General features: G+C 39.9%; 2 protein-coding genes across 7 annotated transcripts in view; one reads left to right on the forward strand and one right to left on the reverse strand.

The window, feature by feature from the left end:
- anks1ab (ankyrin repeat and sterile alpha motif domain containing 1Ab) overlaps positions 1-6,546 on the forward strand; it is a 96,022-nt gene extending 89,476 nt beyond the window's left edge. For 2 of the 5 annotated variants that reach the window (XM_057844925.1, XM_057844928.1), the window contains one exon: positions 4,117-6,546. In XM_057844925.1, coding sequence (XP_057700908.1) covers positions 4,117-4,186 — 70 coding nt within the window. In that variant the 3' untranslated portion in view covers positions 4,187-6,546. The other 3 variants (XM_057844926.1, XM_057844929.1, XM_057844927.1) reach the window with 2 other exon arrangements.
- Positions 1-16,222, reverse strand: part of phc2b (polyhomeotic homolog 2b (Drosophila)) — a 160,159-nt gene that overhangs the window by 113,141 nt on the left and 30,796 nt on the right. For both annotated transcript variants that reach the window (XM_057844922.1, XM_057844923.1), the window contains exons 9-16: positions 15,890-16,103; positions 15,589-15,800; positions 14,684-14,813; positions 14,499-14,604; positions 14,266-14,380; positions 13,792-14,119; positions 12,286-13,698; positions 1,205-1,367 (exon numbers count right to left, since the gene is read on the reverse strand). In XM_057844922.1, coding sequence (XP_057700905.1) covers positions 13,544-13,698; positions 13,792-14,119; positions 14,266-14,380; positions 14,499-14,604; positions 14,684-14,813; positions 15,589-15,800; positions 15,890-16,103 — 1,260 coding nt within the window. In that variant the 3' untranslated portion in view covers positions 1,205-1,367; positions 12,286-13,543. The remainder of the gene's footprint in view (positions 1-1,204; positions 1,368-12,285; positions 13,699-13,791; positions 14,120-14,265; positions 14,381-14,498; positions 14,605-14,683; positions 14,814-15,588; positions 15,801-15,889; positions 16,104-16,222) is intronic.

Genomic DNA, 16,222 nt, shown 5'->3' on the forward strand with positions numbered 1-16,222 from the left:
TCTCTTCCAACCGTTCCCACATCCAGCGCCCCTTTCCCCCCCTTGCATCCGGTTCGCAATCCACGCACAGTTCGAGCCCGTGCCTTCTCACTGTGACGGTGTAGCCACCCCTCAGGGCTGCCTCCTCCTGCATCCCCACTTTTTCATTTTTTTGCTCCATGGGTCTCCCCCCCGACTGCAGTTGAGGATGTCTCCCCATCCCTGGACTGAGCTCGTATTTCCTTGCATCTCTAACCCCTCGATACCTCCCGGAGGTTGCTTATTTGTAGATTATGTCCTGAAAACAAGTTTTTTTTTTTCAATTTTGGACTTTGTTTTCTCTGTCCGTGTGTAGCCTCTCTTGTCTTAGCAGGCATCTACCACTGTGAGGCTCTTGTGAGGAGGGACAGGATGCCAAACCAATGAGCAGTTTTGTTTTTCTTGTTGTTTTCTATGCATTTGTACAAAAAAAAAAATATACACTGGATGGGTCACTCACACACTTTTGCTGCACTTTGAGGAGGCCGGCAGCCCGATGTCATGTCATGACACCACCCAACGACTGCACGCCGCTTCTCCGACACACTTGACTGAGAGACCGAGGGGGACGGGGGGTTGTTGGGGGTCTCTGCTCTGGCCTTGTAACTGCCCTGTGCCTCTCAGCATCACGGTAGCACCGAAAGATAAAACTAACGAAACAAACAAAAAAACACTGTGTTGACACATGGCACTATCCCTTTGAATATCTCAGCCGGGCGTCCGTTTTGTGATACTTTTTTGATAGGCCGAGGTCGGCTGTGACACTATTAGAGACGATTTTTTTGTAAATGGAATCCAAACACGCCCCGATTATATTTGACTATATTAAAAAACAGAAAAAAAAGAGAAGAGGGCCCCAGCACGTGTTTCCTCCCAAGTTAGCATCTCATTATCACGCTTAAACGTCTCGCACGCCAAGCGTGTCATGTTGTGTTTAAAAGGAAACCAAATGTAATTTTTTAGTGTTGTGGTGATAATGAATGGATTTGGTATGCTGAGAGCACGACGCGCGCACACACACTATGTTTCATTTTGTTTGTGCAAAGGATGTTGTTGTGGCGTCCACACACGTTTGTCCATGCCTGGCCACTGTCCGTGTGTGCGTGTTGGCAGACTGTTAAAGATGTGACCCGTGCGTGTTTGTGTGGCACCGTAGTAACAGCAGTTTTGTTTTGTGTTTTGGTACCTGTTTCTGTGCGTGCGTGTGGCGTCTCCCATGCCGTTCCGTCCATCCATCGCCTCGGTTTGAACGTCATCAGTCAGTCGCTTTCATCCCACCGTCCGTCCATTGCCACCCCGCCGACATTCTGCCGTCTCATGTGTCACCGTGGCAACCTGCTCTCGTATGGCTGCAAAGCGAGGACGGGGAAAGGCGAGACATTTATTTAAGCCTGAAGTTCAGAGCGAACCCTTTTCATAGTCAAGCCAAGGCTGAAAATTTGAGCTAAACTAAAGCCAAATACGGCTCCCAGGGTACCGAAGTCGGGGATGTGTATTTTTTGACGTGCCAACTTTGATAGACTGGTGAAACCTCACTCCGTTCACCATGAACAAAAAGCTTTTACTTTCATTTTGGAAATTCAAGGCAACCTGTTTAAGTATAAAACAAGTTGGAGCTCCTGGTACAGTGGTGCCTTGAGATACAAGTTTCATCAGCTCATCTCTTACCTTCTCAGTACGGCAGTCACGGTCATTCTTTAAAGGATGAGGATGAAAAAAAAAATGCATGTACATATATATATCCACTCCAGTGCAAATTTCCATTGCTTAATGCATCACAGTTATGCTAATTGATAGCCGAAGCTTCTCTGGTGTTCTCCATTGCATGTTAGCATTCAGGCCTTAATAAAATAAATTTACTAATTAAATCTGACAGTGTCACAACACTCGTATGTCAAGCTTGTGCTTCCAAGTCAAAGCAAGATCAGATTAAAAATCAATGAGCTCATAAGTCAAAAGCTTCTTTATTTTAATAAATTTAATTATTATTATTATTATTTAATTTATTTAATTATTCAAATATTTTTTTCTTTTTAACTAATAGTTTTTTATACTGTCGCGCTTACCATTGTAGATTAGCAATAAACTAGCAGGCACTTGACCATAACTGTATTCTGTATTTTCTTTTCTTTGTGTATTTAGCTTTACAGTTTACCTCACCTGAAGAGTAAAAACCACTTATAAACCCTCAATACTGGACTAATTTTGAGGGACTGTTAAAATTTGCCAAAATTAATCTGAACTAGTTGATCAAATGTGACATGAGTGATCATCAAAACTGATCTAAACTTGTTTTAAAACTTTGATCTCAAGTTTAAAATCTCCCAGCCCGACTTGTTAGTTAGATCATTTGTATCTCAAAGCACCACTGCACTGAAATTTATTACACCTATAAAGTGGAACAACAAAAGTTGAAAATCAAACAAAAATCAAGATAATTCCATGTAAAACGGATGCCAACTGAGCATGTAATAGATTAACCCTTTAAGCACCAAAGTCGCAAAATTGCGACAAGACTTAACAAGCTACAGCTGCAAATATGGTGCCTCATGTAATTATTACATTGATCCCTCATTTTTCGCGATGAATGGGGACGAGAAAAAAAATTGCGTGTGTTCAATGTATTTATTCAGATTTAGCATTCGAAAGAGATACTGTACATATAAGACATGTTTTTTCCCCAAAGTATAAGTAAAAAAACTTTTATGTATACATATTGTATTTTAATAAATGCTTTTTAAGCACTTCAGATCTAATCATTATGATAAGTTTTAAACATCTCACTGTCCCACCAAATTATTTTTAAACAAGAATAAAGTAGAAAGATGCTTGTCTTCATTAAATGTGTCATTGAGTGAGTCCTCTCAAATCTGCTGAAGCTGCTCACTTATGAGTTGAACGAATGAGTTGCCACAGCAAATGTTCGACAAGCTAAACGATGATTGACGCATGCGGTGCTTTGAGGTTTCGGCTTCCAAGCGTCTCTGGCAAGATTAAACCTTAACAACTGTCAATCATCATTAAGTTTAATAAGCAATTCCAGTGCACTGCCAGACCAAGAAAAGCAGCAGGATGTGATCGGATCTGGAGAGCTCATCTGTATTTATTTGTTTATTTATTTAAGTGAAACAAAATCCGCGATGGACTGAGGGCGCGGCGTTTGAAGCACGAATTAGCGAGGAATCACTGTGCTTTGGTCCAAGAGGCAGATTATGTCTGACTACTATTCACCAAAAGATGCTGCCATCTTTTGGTGCAAAGTAGTAATCATATAAAGCACCCTATTTGCAGCTTTGGCTTGTTAAAAGTACGCAATGTTGCTTGTCGGAATTTTGCGACTTTGGCGCTTAAATGGTTGGCTAACTCTAGTTTTTATATTGTTTTTGTGATGTCATCCGAGAAAAGAAGTATGATGATGTACCAAATGGTTCCTAATTCATTTTGGTCACTAATCTAGGCAGAAAAATTGCAGGGTCTGATTGATTTACAAATGTTTTTTTTCTGTTTCTTCAAAACTGTTTCTAAAAAGCCTCTTTATCTGTTTCACTTTGAGATCTATGCTCGCCCATAAGGGCTCCAATTGAATTACGCCCTGAATCAACTGTACACTCTGTTGGAATTATGCATCTACAGTGGATCGACCAAAATTGTGACATATAACAAAGTGATACCTCAATGTGAAATCTCAGCTCGGTAAGCATCTGAGGAATTCACTCACAGTTTTTCTTTGAATTTTGGTTTTGTGATGTCACTACTGAAAGAATAAACAAGCAAACATAAAAATGCACTAAATGGTTCCTAAGTTGATTTGGTTCCTATATTAGCTTGTTTGGGCAGTACTGCAGTTGGGCCTGACTTAGCTGAACTCAATGCTGGCTTCTGGACTGAAACTCATTCACTGTAATTGACAGCCAATGTGTGAACTTTGTCTCCAAACTTGAAATTCACTAGTTTGATTTTCAAAGGTATAAGCGAACTAGTCGGGCCTGACTCCAGCAGCTGCAGCTATATGAAGCAAGTTGAGCGGGCGTGACGCTTGTGACACGAGACACGGTGGTCTTTTCGGGTCTGTTAACATTTGGTGTTCTCCTTGTGTAGCTCGCCCCGACGTTCAAGTTCCCGGACACCAAGCTGTGAGTTGGCAAGCGAGCGGGCCCGTGCAAGTTAAAGCGGGGAAGAGGTAGATGGAGCATATCCACTCTTGACATTTAGATCTCGCCGCGTACGCTCGCCGCACTCCTCCCCGCTCCCGCTACCTATACACGCAGACAAAAGGTAACCTGTCCGACATGGCCGGCTAAACAGGACTTTGAGCACCGCGAAAAGGTCATCTCGAAAGGTCACGTTGACTTCCTGGCAAGCGTGCGACTTCCCTTGTTATGTAGGTAACGCAATAGGTTGACGGCGATATATAGACGAGCATGTCGATTGATCCGCGTCTGTCGGAGACGCGGAGAAAATGTCAAGACCACAATACATTTATGGAGAAAAAAACTACCAGCAATCAAAGCTTTGCCCATGTTTGTGGCCAGAGTTTGAGTTTGTCGATGAAAATGTGATACTGTTTCCAACATTTCAGAAAGCAATATTATATTCATGATATTAAATGATACAATGAGAAAAGCATCCCTCAAGTCTGACGTCCGCATTGTTTTTGTCAAATTATGTTTCACTGTTAATGCAAGAATCTTGTTGGGTGCTATTAACTAGGGGTGTGACAAAATATCGAAATGGTGATATATCGTGTTACTTTGTATTAGGGCTGCAGCTATCGATTATTTTAGTCGTCGATTAATCAATGCACTAGTTAGGTCGAATAATCGAGTAATCGGATGAGGAACATGAAAAATTAAAATACCTCAAAAAACTAAATAAATGAGGATCTATGTAGAACAAAAGAACAATTGCCTAACTTACATTGCAAAAGTTAGTTTGCTTAAACGCTATAAAATGCTAATTTTTTTTTTTTTTTACAATGCTCTTCACAAATGGTTCAGACACATATTCCCACAAAAAACAGCTAAATATACCTATAAACTAATTTACGAAAGCGTTAAGAAACATTAGCTCAAACGAAAATGTAGCTTAAGTTGGTCTTAACAGGGAGCAGTTGGATTCAGCCATATGAAATGAGGTGGACCAGCAGTGTTGGGCACGTTACTTTAAAAAAGTAATTAGTTACATTACTCACTACTTCTTCCAAAAAGTAACTGAGTTAGTAACTGAATTACTCTATAGTAAAAGTAACTAGTTACCAGGGAAGGTAACTATTTCCGTTACTTTAAAAAGATCTTGTTGTATGTCAAAGAATTTGAAATTTTTCTGAGCAGTATTCGAGTCCGTGGAATAGAGAAGAACAGACAGTTAACTTGTTAGGTGCTTCAGCAGATTTGAATTGCTTACCACAGATGTTGACAAAAGCTTTGCCCCGGGACATAAATTACACATTACATGCAGGTTCTTTCCTTTAATTTCGACGAACTTGAAATAGTGTCTATATCTCCACCTCTTAAAGGACAATTTTTCTTCTGAATGCTCTGCCATCCCGGCCCTGTGCATCTGTTTTGCGTGTGTGTGTTTGCCGCACGCGCTGTTCCGGTTTGCTTGTGAAATCACCAGCTCTGATTGGCTTACTACGACACATGACTCTAACCCTCAGCCAATCACAATCACTTCCATCGCATCTCTCGAGGGGTTGCATTAAGGTAGGCTCGTTTCACGACAATTCACGTCATCTTCAAAGCGTCTGCCGTCCTCAAGATGGAAGCAGAATTATTGCTGGCTGACAGTGGGAGATGGGAACGAGGCTAGCATCAGGTGTAGCAAACACAGAAACGTTACCAAACTTTGGAAAGCATTGTCTAATTGAATGAGCAGGGACAAACAGCTTGGAGTCAGAAGTACGTGCGCTATTCTCGAACTTGAACGCACCCCAAGTCTTGGATGACAAATCAAAAGAGCAGAGAGTCGACTCGACACGGCTGGTAGTTTCTTCAATTTAATTAGAGTAAGTAACGCACCGCTTTTGACCGTCAGTAACGGTAACGGCGTTGTAACGGCGGAAAAAGTAATTAGTTAGATTACCTCGTTACTGAAAAAAATAACGCCATTACGTAACGGCGTTATTTATAACGGCGTTACTCCCAACACTGTAGACCAGAGAGCAGTGTATCCACCCTAATCAATAAAACAAAATGCCAACACTTTCAAAATAAACCGTTAATTTAATTAGAATATTTTTTTTTCTAATTGAATACTCGAGTTAATCGATTAATCGTTGCAGCACTACTTTGTATCCCATAAGGTTATCGATATGCTCCTGCCAAGAATCGAGATATCGTTTTAAAAAGGTGTCAATGTCTACATATTAAAAAAAAAAAAAGGAACCAACAAGTTGCTACCAAAATCTTCCACCATAACTGTGTCTCATTGACGGTTCATGACGCCCGATCCATTTAGATTGGGAACGTTCATTCATTCGAAACCAGAGCATTCACATTCATTCTGTCTGATTTTCAGGGCATTTACAGGTCACTTGCGGTTCATTTTAGGGCATTTACATGTCATTTCCTTTTGAGTTTGAGTCACCGCCTATTCATTTGGGTTATTCCCAGGTCACTTGCTGTTCTGTAACTCAAAATAAACAGGAAGTGACCCATCAAATACTCCAAAATCCACAGGAAGTAACTGAACATCAAAAGGTAAATGACCTTAAATGGCCCATAATGACCTCATTGCCTGGCATTGGCTGCCACTGACGATCATAGTTGTTCAATCCGTTTGAAGTAGGAGGGATGGCAGCGAATGGATGTTCATTCGCTGCCACCCTCCCACTTCAAAAGGATTGGACGTCTACTAGTGATAAACTCATTCCACTTCACAGCGGAAGCTTCTTTTTCTGTTTGTTAGTTGTTTGTAGAATATCGCCATTTCGTCAGATTATCGTTATTGTGAGTTTTGTATCGCAAATCGTATCGTATCGTGAGGTACCAAGAGTTTCCCAGTCCTACTATTAACACACTGGCTTCCTTTGAAATCCAATTTGACTTGTATCGCTGGCATTGAGACATGATCACTCAATACCAGCCATCCCATTTGAAATGGATTTGATGTCAATCATTTTCAATGGCAGTGAATGAGTGATAGACGTTCAATCCATTATCGCTGCATATTTACATGAATCCAGATTAGTAAGAGTAGGTACAGATGAACCTTAATTTGGAGTTCAACAAGAACTTTACGGACAAAACAGTACTCAAAATAGGGCTTGGTCGGGGGTAGGCAACCCGTGTTTTGAGAGTTGCATTCGGCTCTTTAGCGCTGCCTTAGTGGCTCCCTGGAGCGTTTCAAAAATGTTTGAAAATGGAAAAAAGATGGGGAGGGAAACATATTTTTTGTTTGAACATGGTTTCTGTAGGAGGACAAACCTTACACAAACAATCTTAACGTTTTACAATGCAGTAAAAATGTGTAGAATAAATATTACATTTTAACATTTCTGTCAACGAAGATTTGCGTCATAGCCTGCGACACACGTTTCTATCAGCAGGGCGGCTGTTGTTAACCAACCTTGCAGCTATATGATGGGGCATGGATTCCAAAGAGGAAAAGAGAAAAAAAAAACGAGGAGAAAATACAGGATTTATCGTTTCTTGGGTCGAACCAACTGCATTTATTGCCAATGCAATAATTTTCTGAATATTTACTCCGTAGCGTGAAGTTGTCAAATCACAAAAGGAGTAATGTGGAAAGACATTTGCAGGGAAGGCATACTACTTTTTTGCAGCCGAGTACCCAGAAAGTGCGATTGCATTACTTCTGGAGAAATTATAGGAGTGCAAAAATAGATTTAAAAAGTGTATTGTATCTCCAAACTCCACTCCTGCTTCAAGTTTTGTTGCAACCCGGGACAAATGAAGTGTGGAAAACCGTTCACAGATGGTGACTGGGAAATGAAAGAGTTATTCATCAACATATTACACCTATTTGCAAACTTCAAAAACAAAACCGAGATAAGACAGAAAATTAAATACATGCCTCTCACACGAAGACAGTTTGAAAGAAAGGGCCATAAAAATGGCAAGCAACTTCACCAATCAGCAAACCAAGGACATTAATTCAGCGGCAGCATACTCTGTGATGAGTCGTGTGATGTGATCGATATTGAACACCCATCGCTCTTATGCAGGTACGTAAACTCCGATTATATACTTTACTTTTTCGAAAGGGTGCCGTTTTATTTTTTATCAATGCAAGCTGCGTTTTGTTGCACTGTTTGTAGCACAGATAAGGACCATGTTATGCACATTCTATTTTGTTATTGTTTTCGAATCTTCAAAATACAAATGACATCAAAATTCGGAATTCTTTATTGCTTTTCTATAATTTTATCAAAGCAATTAAACATAATTCATTAATATTGTAATGAAGTTCAACTTTAGGCAGTATCGGACAACAACAAGTAGTCACGTAGTGCGTCATTCTCTATAGAATGCACTGCAAGGAAAATAAACATTTACCGTAATTTTCGGACTATAAGCCGCTACTTTTTTCCTTCATTTTGAATCCTGGGGCTTTTAGTCCAGTGCGGCTTATTTGTAGATTTTTTGGGGGGTTAATAGGTAACACTTTATTTGACAGCGGCGTCATAAGTCTGTCATAAGACCGTTAAAATTATGACATGACACTATCATGGGCATTACTGAATGCTTATGACTGATGTCATTAAGTGTCATCCGGCAAATTATGTCGCTAAATCCATTTATGTCCAGCTTGGATCCTTTACATTCATTCAAATGTGAAATAATTTGCCAGATAACACTAAATGACATCAGTTATAAGTATTCATTAATGCTCACGACAGTGTCATGTCATAATTATGATTGTCTAATGACATTCTTATGGTGACACTGTCAAATAAAGTGTTAACAAATAACATAACTAGTAGAGGTGTGCAAAATGTCCGATTCTTAGATTATTCGCGATTCGGCCGTGGAAGATTCGAGAACGATTCCCAAACATCCAAATTCCGATTATTGAAATATGCGAAGTAAAGCGGAAGTACACAACACTCAGCGCGCCGCGCGGTCTTCGGGACGGAACGGAGCGAGAGTAGCTAAACATCATGCTTCCCATTACCCGGCCCCTCGGGTAATGCCAATGCTCAACTCACGGCTCTAGCTCAACTCATGCAACGAGATAAAAAAACACAACAACATACCTGACTGCTGCCGAAAAGCTGCTACAGAGTTCATCCATATAATGTTACGGTGGATATCATTTATATAGGACTAGATGCAATATAGATTTGGTAGTGTTAGCAGCACATCTACAAAAAGCTAGATGCGGGCGTTATAAACGGCCGCCATCTTAAAGCAGTACACTTCACTGTAAGGCTGTTGTAGCGAACCTTCCAAGCAAACCTAATTAACTTTTTATCTAAAATACTCCTAAATCGGTAAAATATTGACTTGAATCTATCTTTAAAATAGTTTTAAAACTTTCACATGTCGAAAGTAGACAAAACGGAAATTATGGCATAACGGGAGCAATTTTAACAAATTTAACGGTTGATTCACAACATTAAATTAATTGAATGTAGTTTAAAGCTGCTGATACAGAATGGGGACTGGAGTTTTTTTATTTAATGTTATTTTTGTATATTTGTTTACTGCTATATGTTAACTTGATACTGAAATAGTAGTGTGGTTTAGCCTGAGAGTATTTTTGAACAATTTTGGAACTAATGTACAAAACATTTAAAAAAAAAAAAAAAAGAGAAAAAAAAAAGGAGGGAGTGCATCAATAATCGTTTTATAATCGAATCGGAGCCTCTGAATCGTAATCGTAATCGAATCGTTAGGTGCCCAAAGATTCCCAGCTCTAATAACTAGTAATTAATGAAACAACTGGAACAGTAACTGAAGAAATAATTAGCACAGAACATGAATTTTGATTGTTATTTACAACTGTAGCGCTATAATACATGCTAGGAGGCATGTTGGACAACAATAGTGTTGACAGCAGAGGTTGACTGTCTCCCACAAGGGAGCAGTGATGACCAAATGAAGCTTCTTGAAGCAATGAAGCTTTGCAGCCAATTGGTTCAAAGCTTCATGGTGGTTCATTTTGAGAGTCATATGATGCTGCTGGCAAATAAAATGTTACCGGTTAATATCATTGGTTTAAATATCCCATAATAGAGTAACGGCAGCTGTGGCTTATAGTCCAGTGCGGCTTATCTGTGTACAAATGCCGTTTTCGTGCCAAATTTGGTGGGTGACAGCTTACAGTCAGGTGTGGCTTATAGCGCGAAAATTACGGTAATCATGAAGGCTCATTATGTATTTATAGCCAACTTAGTCATTTTGATGGTAGGCAAATATAGATACATACAAAATATGTTGCCTTCATATAATGCTTCTGTAAGGTTTTTCATTTTTTTGCGGTTCCAAACGTATTTGTTTTTTGTTATTTTCACCGAATATGGCTCTTTCAACATTTTGGGTTGTCCACCCCTGGGCGAGTTGATTATTTAATCATGATTGTTGATCACACAGAATATGATGAAATATGATTTTGGTGAGCAGGACTAAGCATTTACTCTATCAAACCATATGGAAATGTACAGTATGTGACAACAGCCAATCAGAGTGGGTATTTTCCCGCTTCACTTCTGAAAATAAATAATATAGAAATTAATGCTATCTGAAGGCAGCTGTGAATTGGAATACTACAGGTAAGCCCCGGGTTACGACGTACTCGACTTACGCGATTTTGACTTAACGACACTGGAGTTTCGTCCGCCATTGTCTCCAGTCTTTTTTTTTTTTAAGCTGCATAAACAGTACCTTATTGTACCATACAGTATCTTATTTGTAACTTTATTCATTTGATGTGTTCTGTCCTCGCTAAAGGTGAAGTTGTTCAGCTTGAGAGACAGCAAACAAAGCAATTGTGGTTTTTGAAGCTTTTTGCTTCCTTCACTTGTGACAATTTGTAAAGCTGAAGCAATATATGCACACTTATGTGTGCATATATTTATACTTGTGTTCAGAACGACACACATTTTAACAATAAAACACATGACACAAAACAATTGGTGTTCAAACGTCCATCTCGTCTGATCAAAATGTAAATTTAGAAGATTAAATTAGCCTAGTTTACCTTGCAAAAGTCTAGCTGAAATGCTACAAATGCTAATGTGTTTTTAAATTTTTTTTAAAGCAATCTGTCACATATAACTCCACAAACTGCAGCTCTAAACTTGATTACAAATGCAAACACGAACAAATATTGGCTGAAAAAACTTACAGCCTTATGTGGGCCAAACGAGAGGGCAGCTGTCCCATATATGTATATCAGACAAGTCTTCTACTTGGTCATAGCAGCCAATGTGACAGTCCAGCCACACCCAACGCTGCCACCAGAGGGCAGTGTATCCTCCATCATTAAACAAAATACACTACTTTTGGACTTTTTGGATAGTTATCTTTTAAAATGGTTAATTCAGACTTGCGTGGAAATTCGGGTTACGTCGCCAGCATAGGAACGGAAGTCGTTAATAAACCGGGGACTACCTGTATTTGGAAAAGGTGTCGGAAATGTGTAACAACAGCCAGCCAGTTTGACATTTCATGTTAAAGTAACACTGAATTATGCTTCAGCTTCTAAGATTATCAGTACAAAATTTTCAAAACGATCTGTTAATATTAAAAAAAATGGGATAATCGAGATTGGATGATATGAAAAAATGCCCTTCTTCCATCCTGCACTCTTTTGTGATGAAAATTTCTATTCTAAACTTGTTATATAATTCACTGACTGGGAGGAAGAATGTTATGGAACCCCAAAAGAGTCACAATTGAATAAATAAAAACATTTTGACATTTATACCATTTTGATAAATAACAAATTATGTAATTTGGCCCTTAAACGTTCAAATAAGGTAATATCATTATGAAAAAGATTTTACAAAATCAAAAGCGTTTTTCATCAAGTATTTTCTTTTTATTTAATAATGTCTTTTTCTACAATTTTATTTCATAATGTCATTGCTGGCACAATGAGATTTTACAAGCTAAAAGCGTTTTGCGTAATTTTCACTGGATTGTCGAGTCTGGTTAACTGCATTAGAATTTGATAGCATCACCAGTGTTGCCAACTTGGCGACTTTCTCGCTAAATGTGGCGACTTTCCAAAGCCTCTTGGTGACTTTTTTTTGTCAAAAGCGAGTAGCGACAAATCTAGCGACTTTTTTTTACTCACTTTTTTGCTTCTCCCACGTTTTTCCTCTCCTACAGCGTCCATTAAAATTACATGCAAATTGGCAATGATAATTAGGTGATGACGTCATCCAACAATTTGTTGGGGGGGGGGGGGACAGCCAATAGCTGCTTTCCTTACTGGAGAGAGAAAATAAACTGCAAATTGGTTGGATAATAATGAAAGGCCTTTTACCTCATCATGAACGAATATTTCAGCAGCAGTGTTTTTGAAGGCATGGTTTCTGGAGGTTTGTCAAACAGTTCATCGACGCTAAAGCAAAGTGGTGCTAAAGCAAAGTGGTGTTGGAGTTATTTATAACTGCAAAACGCTGCGTACCAAACAGTGCTGTTAACACAAGCATTTACCAAGTCAATACACACACAGATGGCATAATTTACAAAAAACAAATAGAAAAAAATGATTTTTTTTTTTTTATACATTTGCATATTTCAAAAAATATTAAACATTTCTGTATTCAAATAACAAGGATAAGTTAACCGCATCGTTTCAGTCAGTCTGGCTGCTATTTACACGCAATGCGATCACTTCACATTTCACGTTAAGGTGAAGATGGCAACACAAAAAAATACTTTAAGTGCCAAGTTAGTGATACAAAACGACAGAACAATTCGGGAACACTTCATACAATCTTCTGTTCCCACACACAAAACGGCTTATTTTGCCCTTTCTCAGGCTGGGGAAAAATACAAACATGTCAATAGAAAACCAAAAAAAAAAAAAAAAAAAAAAAAAACACTTCATGGCAGTGCTAATCTGACTCTGAGACTTTCATTTCTAGTCTTATGTAAACCTCATTTCTAGGTGCATCGCAATTAATAAGAATATCATAGAAAACCAGTTTACCCCCACCCACCCCAAAAAAACTTGTCATGATTTAGTTTCATTCTATCAAATGAAAACCCACAATTTACAATCCCAAATAACAACAACCAAAATTATTTAAAATATAAAAATAAAGCAGGAACTGACTTTTTAAAAAGATTTTTGTATGTTTAATGAAAACCATTATCCCTTTCTGACTTTAGTTAGTTATACGAATAAAATTTTCTAGAATATTCTAGTTTATTAGGATGCCCTTTCTCCTGATTAACACTTAAAGACACTTAATCTCAGTCGGTTCTCTGTACGGAAGCAAATATGAGGACCAAAGCATGTTCTTCGTCTAGCTGCTGACGCCACCATGGCAGTCCACGAAGATGAGACAGTCAGGTCACAGTGCAGAGATGCCCAGGCGTCGCTACGAGTCTTTGAGCATGTTGATACGTGCAAAGATCTTAAGCGCGGGCCCTAGTTTGATGTTCATGGTGCTCATCAGGTGGTCCTCCTTCAACAGGAGCAATGCTTGGCCGTCGATCTCTTGGGACCTGAATTCGTCGGCGATCTCCTGACAGCCTGAGTGGATCATAAAACAAACAAAAAAAACTATTTGATGTGAAAGTTGATAGCTTCCTATATTCTTGATCATCATCATACTTTTTCCCTGACCTGGCAATGAACAAATAAACTCGTAAACTTCCTCCACATTCCATTTAGTGGGATCGTTGGGGACGAACGGCTGACATAAAGCAGCCGTAGAGTCCCTGCCAGCGAGGGCTTCCGGCTCCGATGACGCCCTACTCGGCTGTCGCTGGATGGGGACCGGAGCCGGTGCGGGCGGTTCCGGGGGTCCCGAACTAGCTGCCGATAGTGGTGACGGTGGCTCCTCGTAACTGGACATTTCCGAACAAGGACTGGACTCCTCCTGGCTGGGCTGCGATGCGTGCGGTGAGGACACAGAGCCGCATTGAGTTTGCTGCGGCGACGAGGACATTTTCTGAGAGGGTTGATGAAGAGAAATAGGAGGGATTACAATTTTTTTAAGATGACCATGCTAATACCTTTTTTTTTTTTTTATTTATATGAGAGTCTTCGGAAACACTTCAAGCAGCGAGTCAAAACGCTATTGTGTGTTTTGTATACCCGCTTTTTAGCTTCGGTACTTGAACGGCCTTGACTTCGTCTACGCCAGCGACTTGCTGGTTTGGTTTTCTCTGGACGGAACAGTCCGATGCGCTTTGTGCAGCCCACATTGTACCTGTACACAAAAACAGAAAAAAAAAAACATTTTTTGTTACATTTAGCATTCCAAATCATCCAATCAGCATTCCAATCCCAATTGATTTGATTTCATCAAACTCTAAAAGGTGACTTGCCTCTTAGCACAAACCATCGAGCAAAAACGCTTAGAGCCCTTGAACGTGTAGGCAAAATCCACCCAGCCGCAATATTCACAAGTCAGCTTGGGCTCTTGATCCTTTTCTGTTGAGACAGATGACAATTATTGTTTGTACTGAGCATCTACGTGCCCCTCATGTCATGTAGACAAAGGTTAGCATACCTGTCTGGTTCAAATCTTCGGGTTCGGAGTCTGAGTTTGCTGCATTGCTAACCGGAGTTTTGTCCGGGTCGGAGGAGAGCTGACTGTCCAGTTTCTTGGGGCTATTGATGAGGATGGGGAGACGCTCCACCTGTTGGGATGTATGACGATAATTATGACAAAATGAAAAAATGAATATAGACCTGATCATTTGTTATGTTCATACATTGAAGGCCCAAGTCATCAATATATAACCCAATAGTACATTTTATGAATAGTAATTTGGGCAAAAAGAATAATAATAATATTCATCACAGGTGGTGATTAATATAATGATTCACAGACACAATATATAATGTGTTTTACTACTCACAGGTAGTAGTTTTTAGGGCAGGGGACTGGGAACTGTGAAGTCAACAGACATGATTTACTTTAACGGGCCACACAAAATATTATAGTAGGCCAGATTTCGCTCCAGGGCCTTGAGTTTGATTGAGGGCATTAAACCTCTAAAATAGGGGGAAATATGCAAATTGTCATGCAGGAAACACTGACATGAACATTTAAAGTACCTTAAAATTTCGTATGTCAATTGCCGCTATTCACATGAAATCAGATCTGACTTAACTGTATTTCCTATATTGTCTCATAAGGGTTTGAACAAAAGTTTTGTTTGATGCAATTTTTAAAATTTAAGGGGCTTTACTGAGAGAGTTAAAATTGATGAGAAAAAGATGCTCATCACACTTTATTCATTCTTTAGAGACAGCAACATGTCCATAATTAAAGCCACAATCCCATTCAAGCAGGGAGCAGTCAGGCTACATAGATCAAGAAAGAGGCTTTAAGTTTTCAGGCTGACAGCTTCCCCGCTGCTGAGAGCTCGTCAAGTCTCGTCTGGCCAGAGCCTTAGGTGTGGTACTTACACACACTGGGAAGGGCTCAGCACCCTCCTGGATGACGAAGCCCTCGATGACGTGCGTGAGAACCTGCGGCTTTACGATGGCCTGAGGCGGCTTATTCTCGCCATTATGCGTTGCGACGGCAGTCATGACTGGCGCCTCACTGTCATTCTCTGGGGTCATAGTCGGGGGTGGTGATTCCGGTGTGGGTGCCGGCCTCTTAGCAGTACCAGTCCCTGAGTGGGCAAAGACATGACTAAAGTGTTGATAAAACCAAGCAGAATATTTTTGAGGAGATCTGTGGACCAACCCTCTTGCAACTAACCTTGTGGCGCAGGGTCGTCTTTGGGCTGCTCAACAGACTTCTTAGTTTGCGATGGCGTACATTGCTGCTGCTGCTGCTGCTGCGGTGGTAGTGGTGTTGGTGCTGGTGGAGGTGGCTTTTGTTGCTGTTGCTGCATGGTGGATGCTGCACACGTCTCTCGCACTACTAGTGAAGTCGGCTTGTCTTTACACTCCTGAACCAGAGTTCGGGAGGCCTGCGTTGTCAAGAAAGAAAAGATCATCTTTATTAACCTTAAAGAGACAGACAACACCTTTATCATGTTCATCCCAGTGGAAAGAATAATATCAATTGTCAAACATGTTGAAAAAAAAA

Source organism: Corythoichthys intestinalis, chromosome 9, assembly GCF_030265065.1.
Source record: "Corythoichthys intestinalis isolate RoL2023-P3 chromosome 9, ASM3026506v1, whole genome shotgun sequence".
NCBI classification, from domain to species: Eukaryota; Metazoa; Chordata; class Actinopteri; order Syngnathiformes; family Syngnathidae; genus Corythoichthys; species Corythoichthys intestinalis.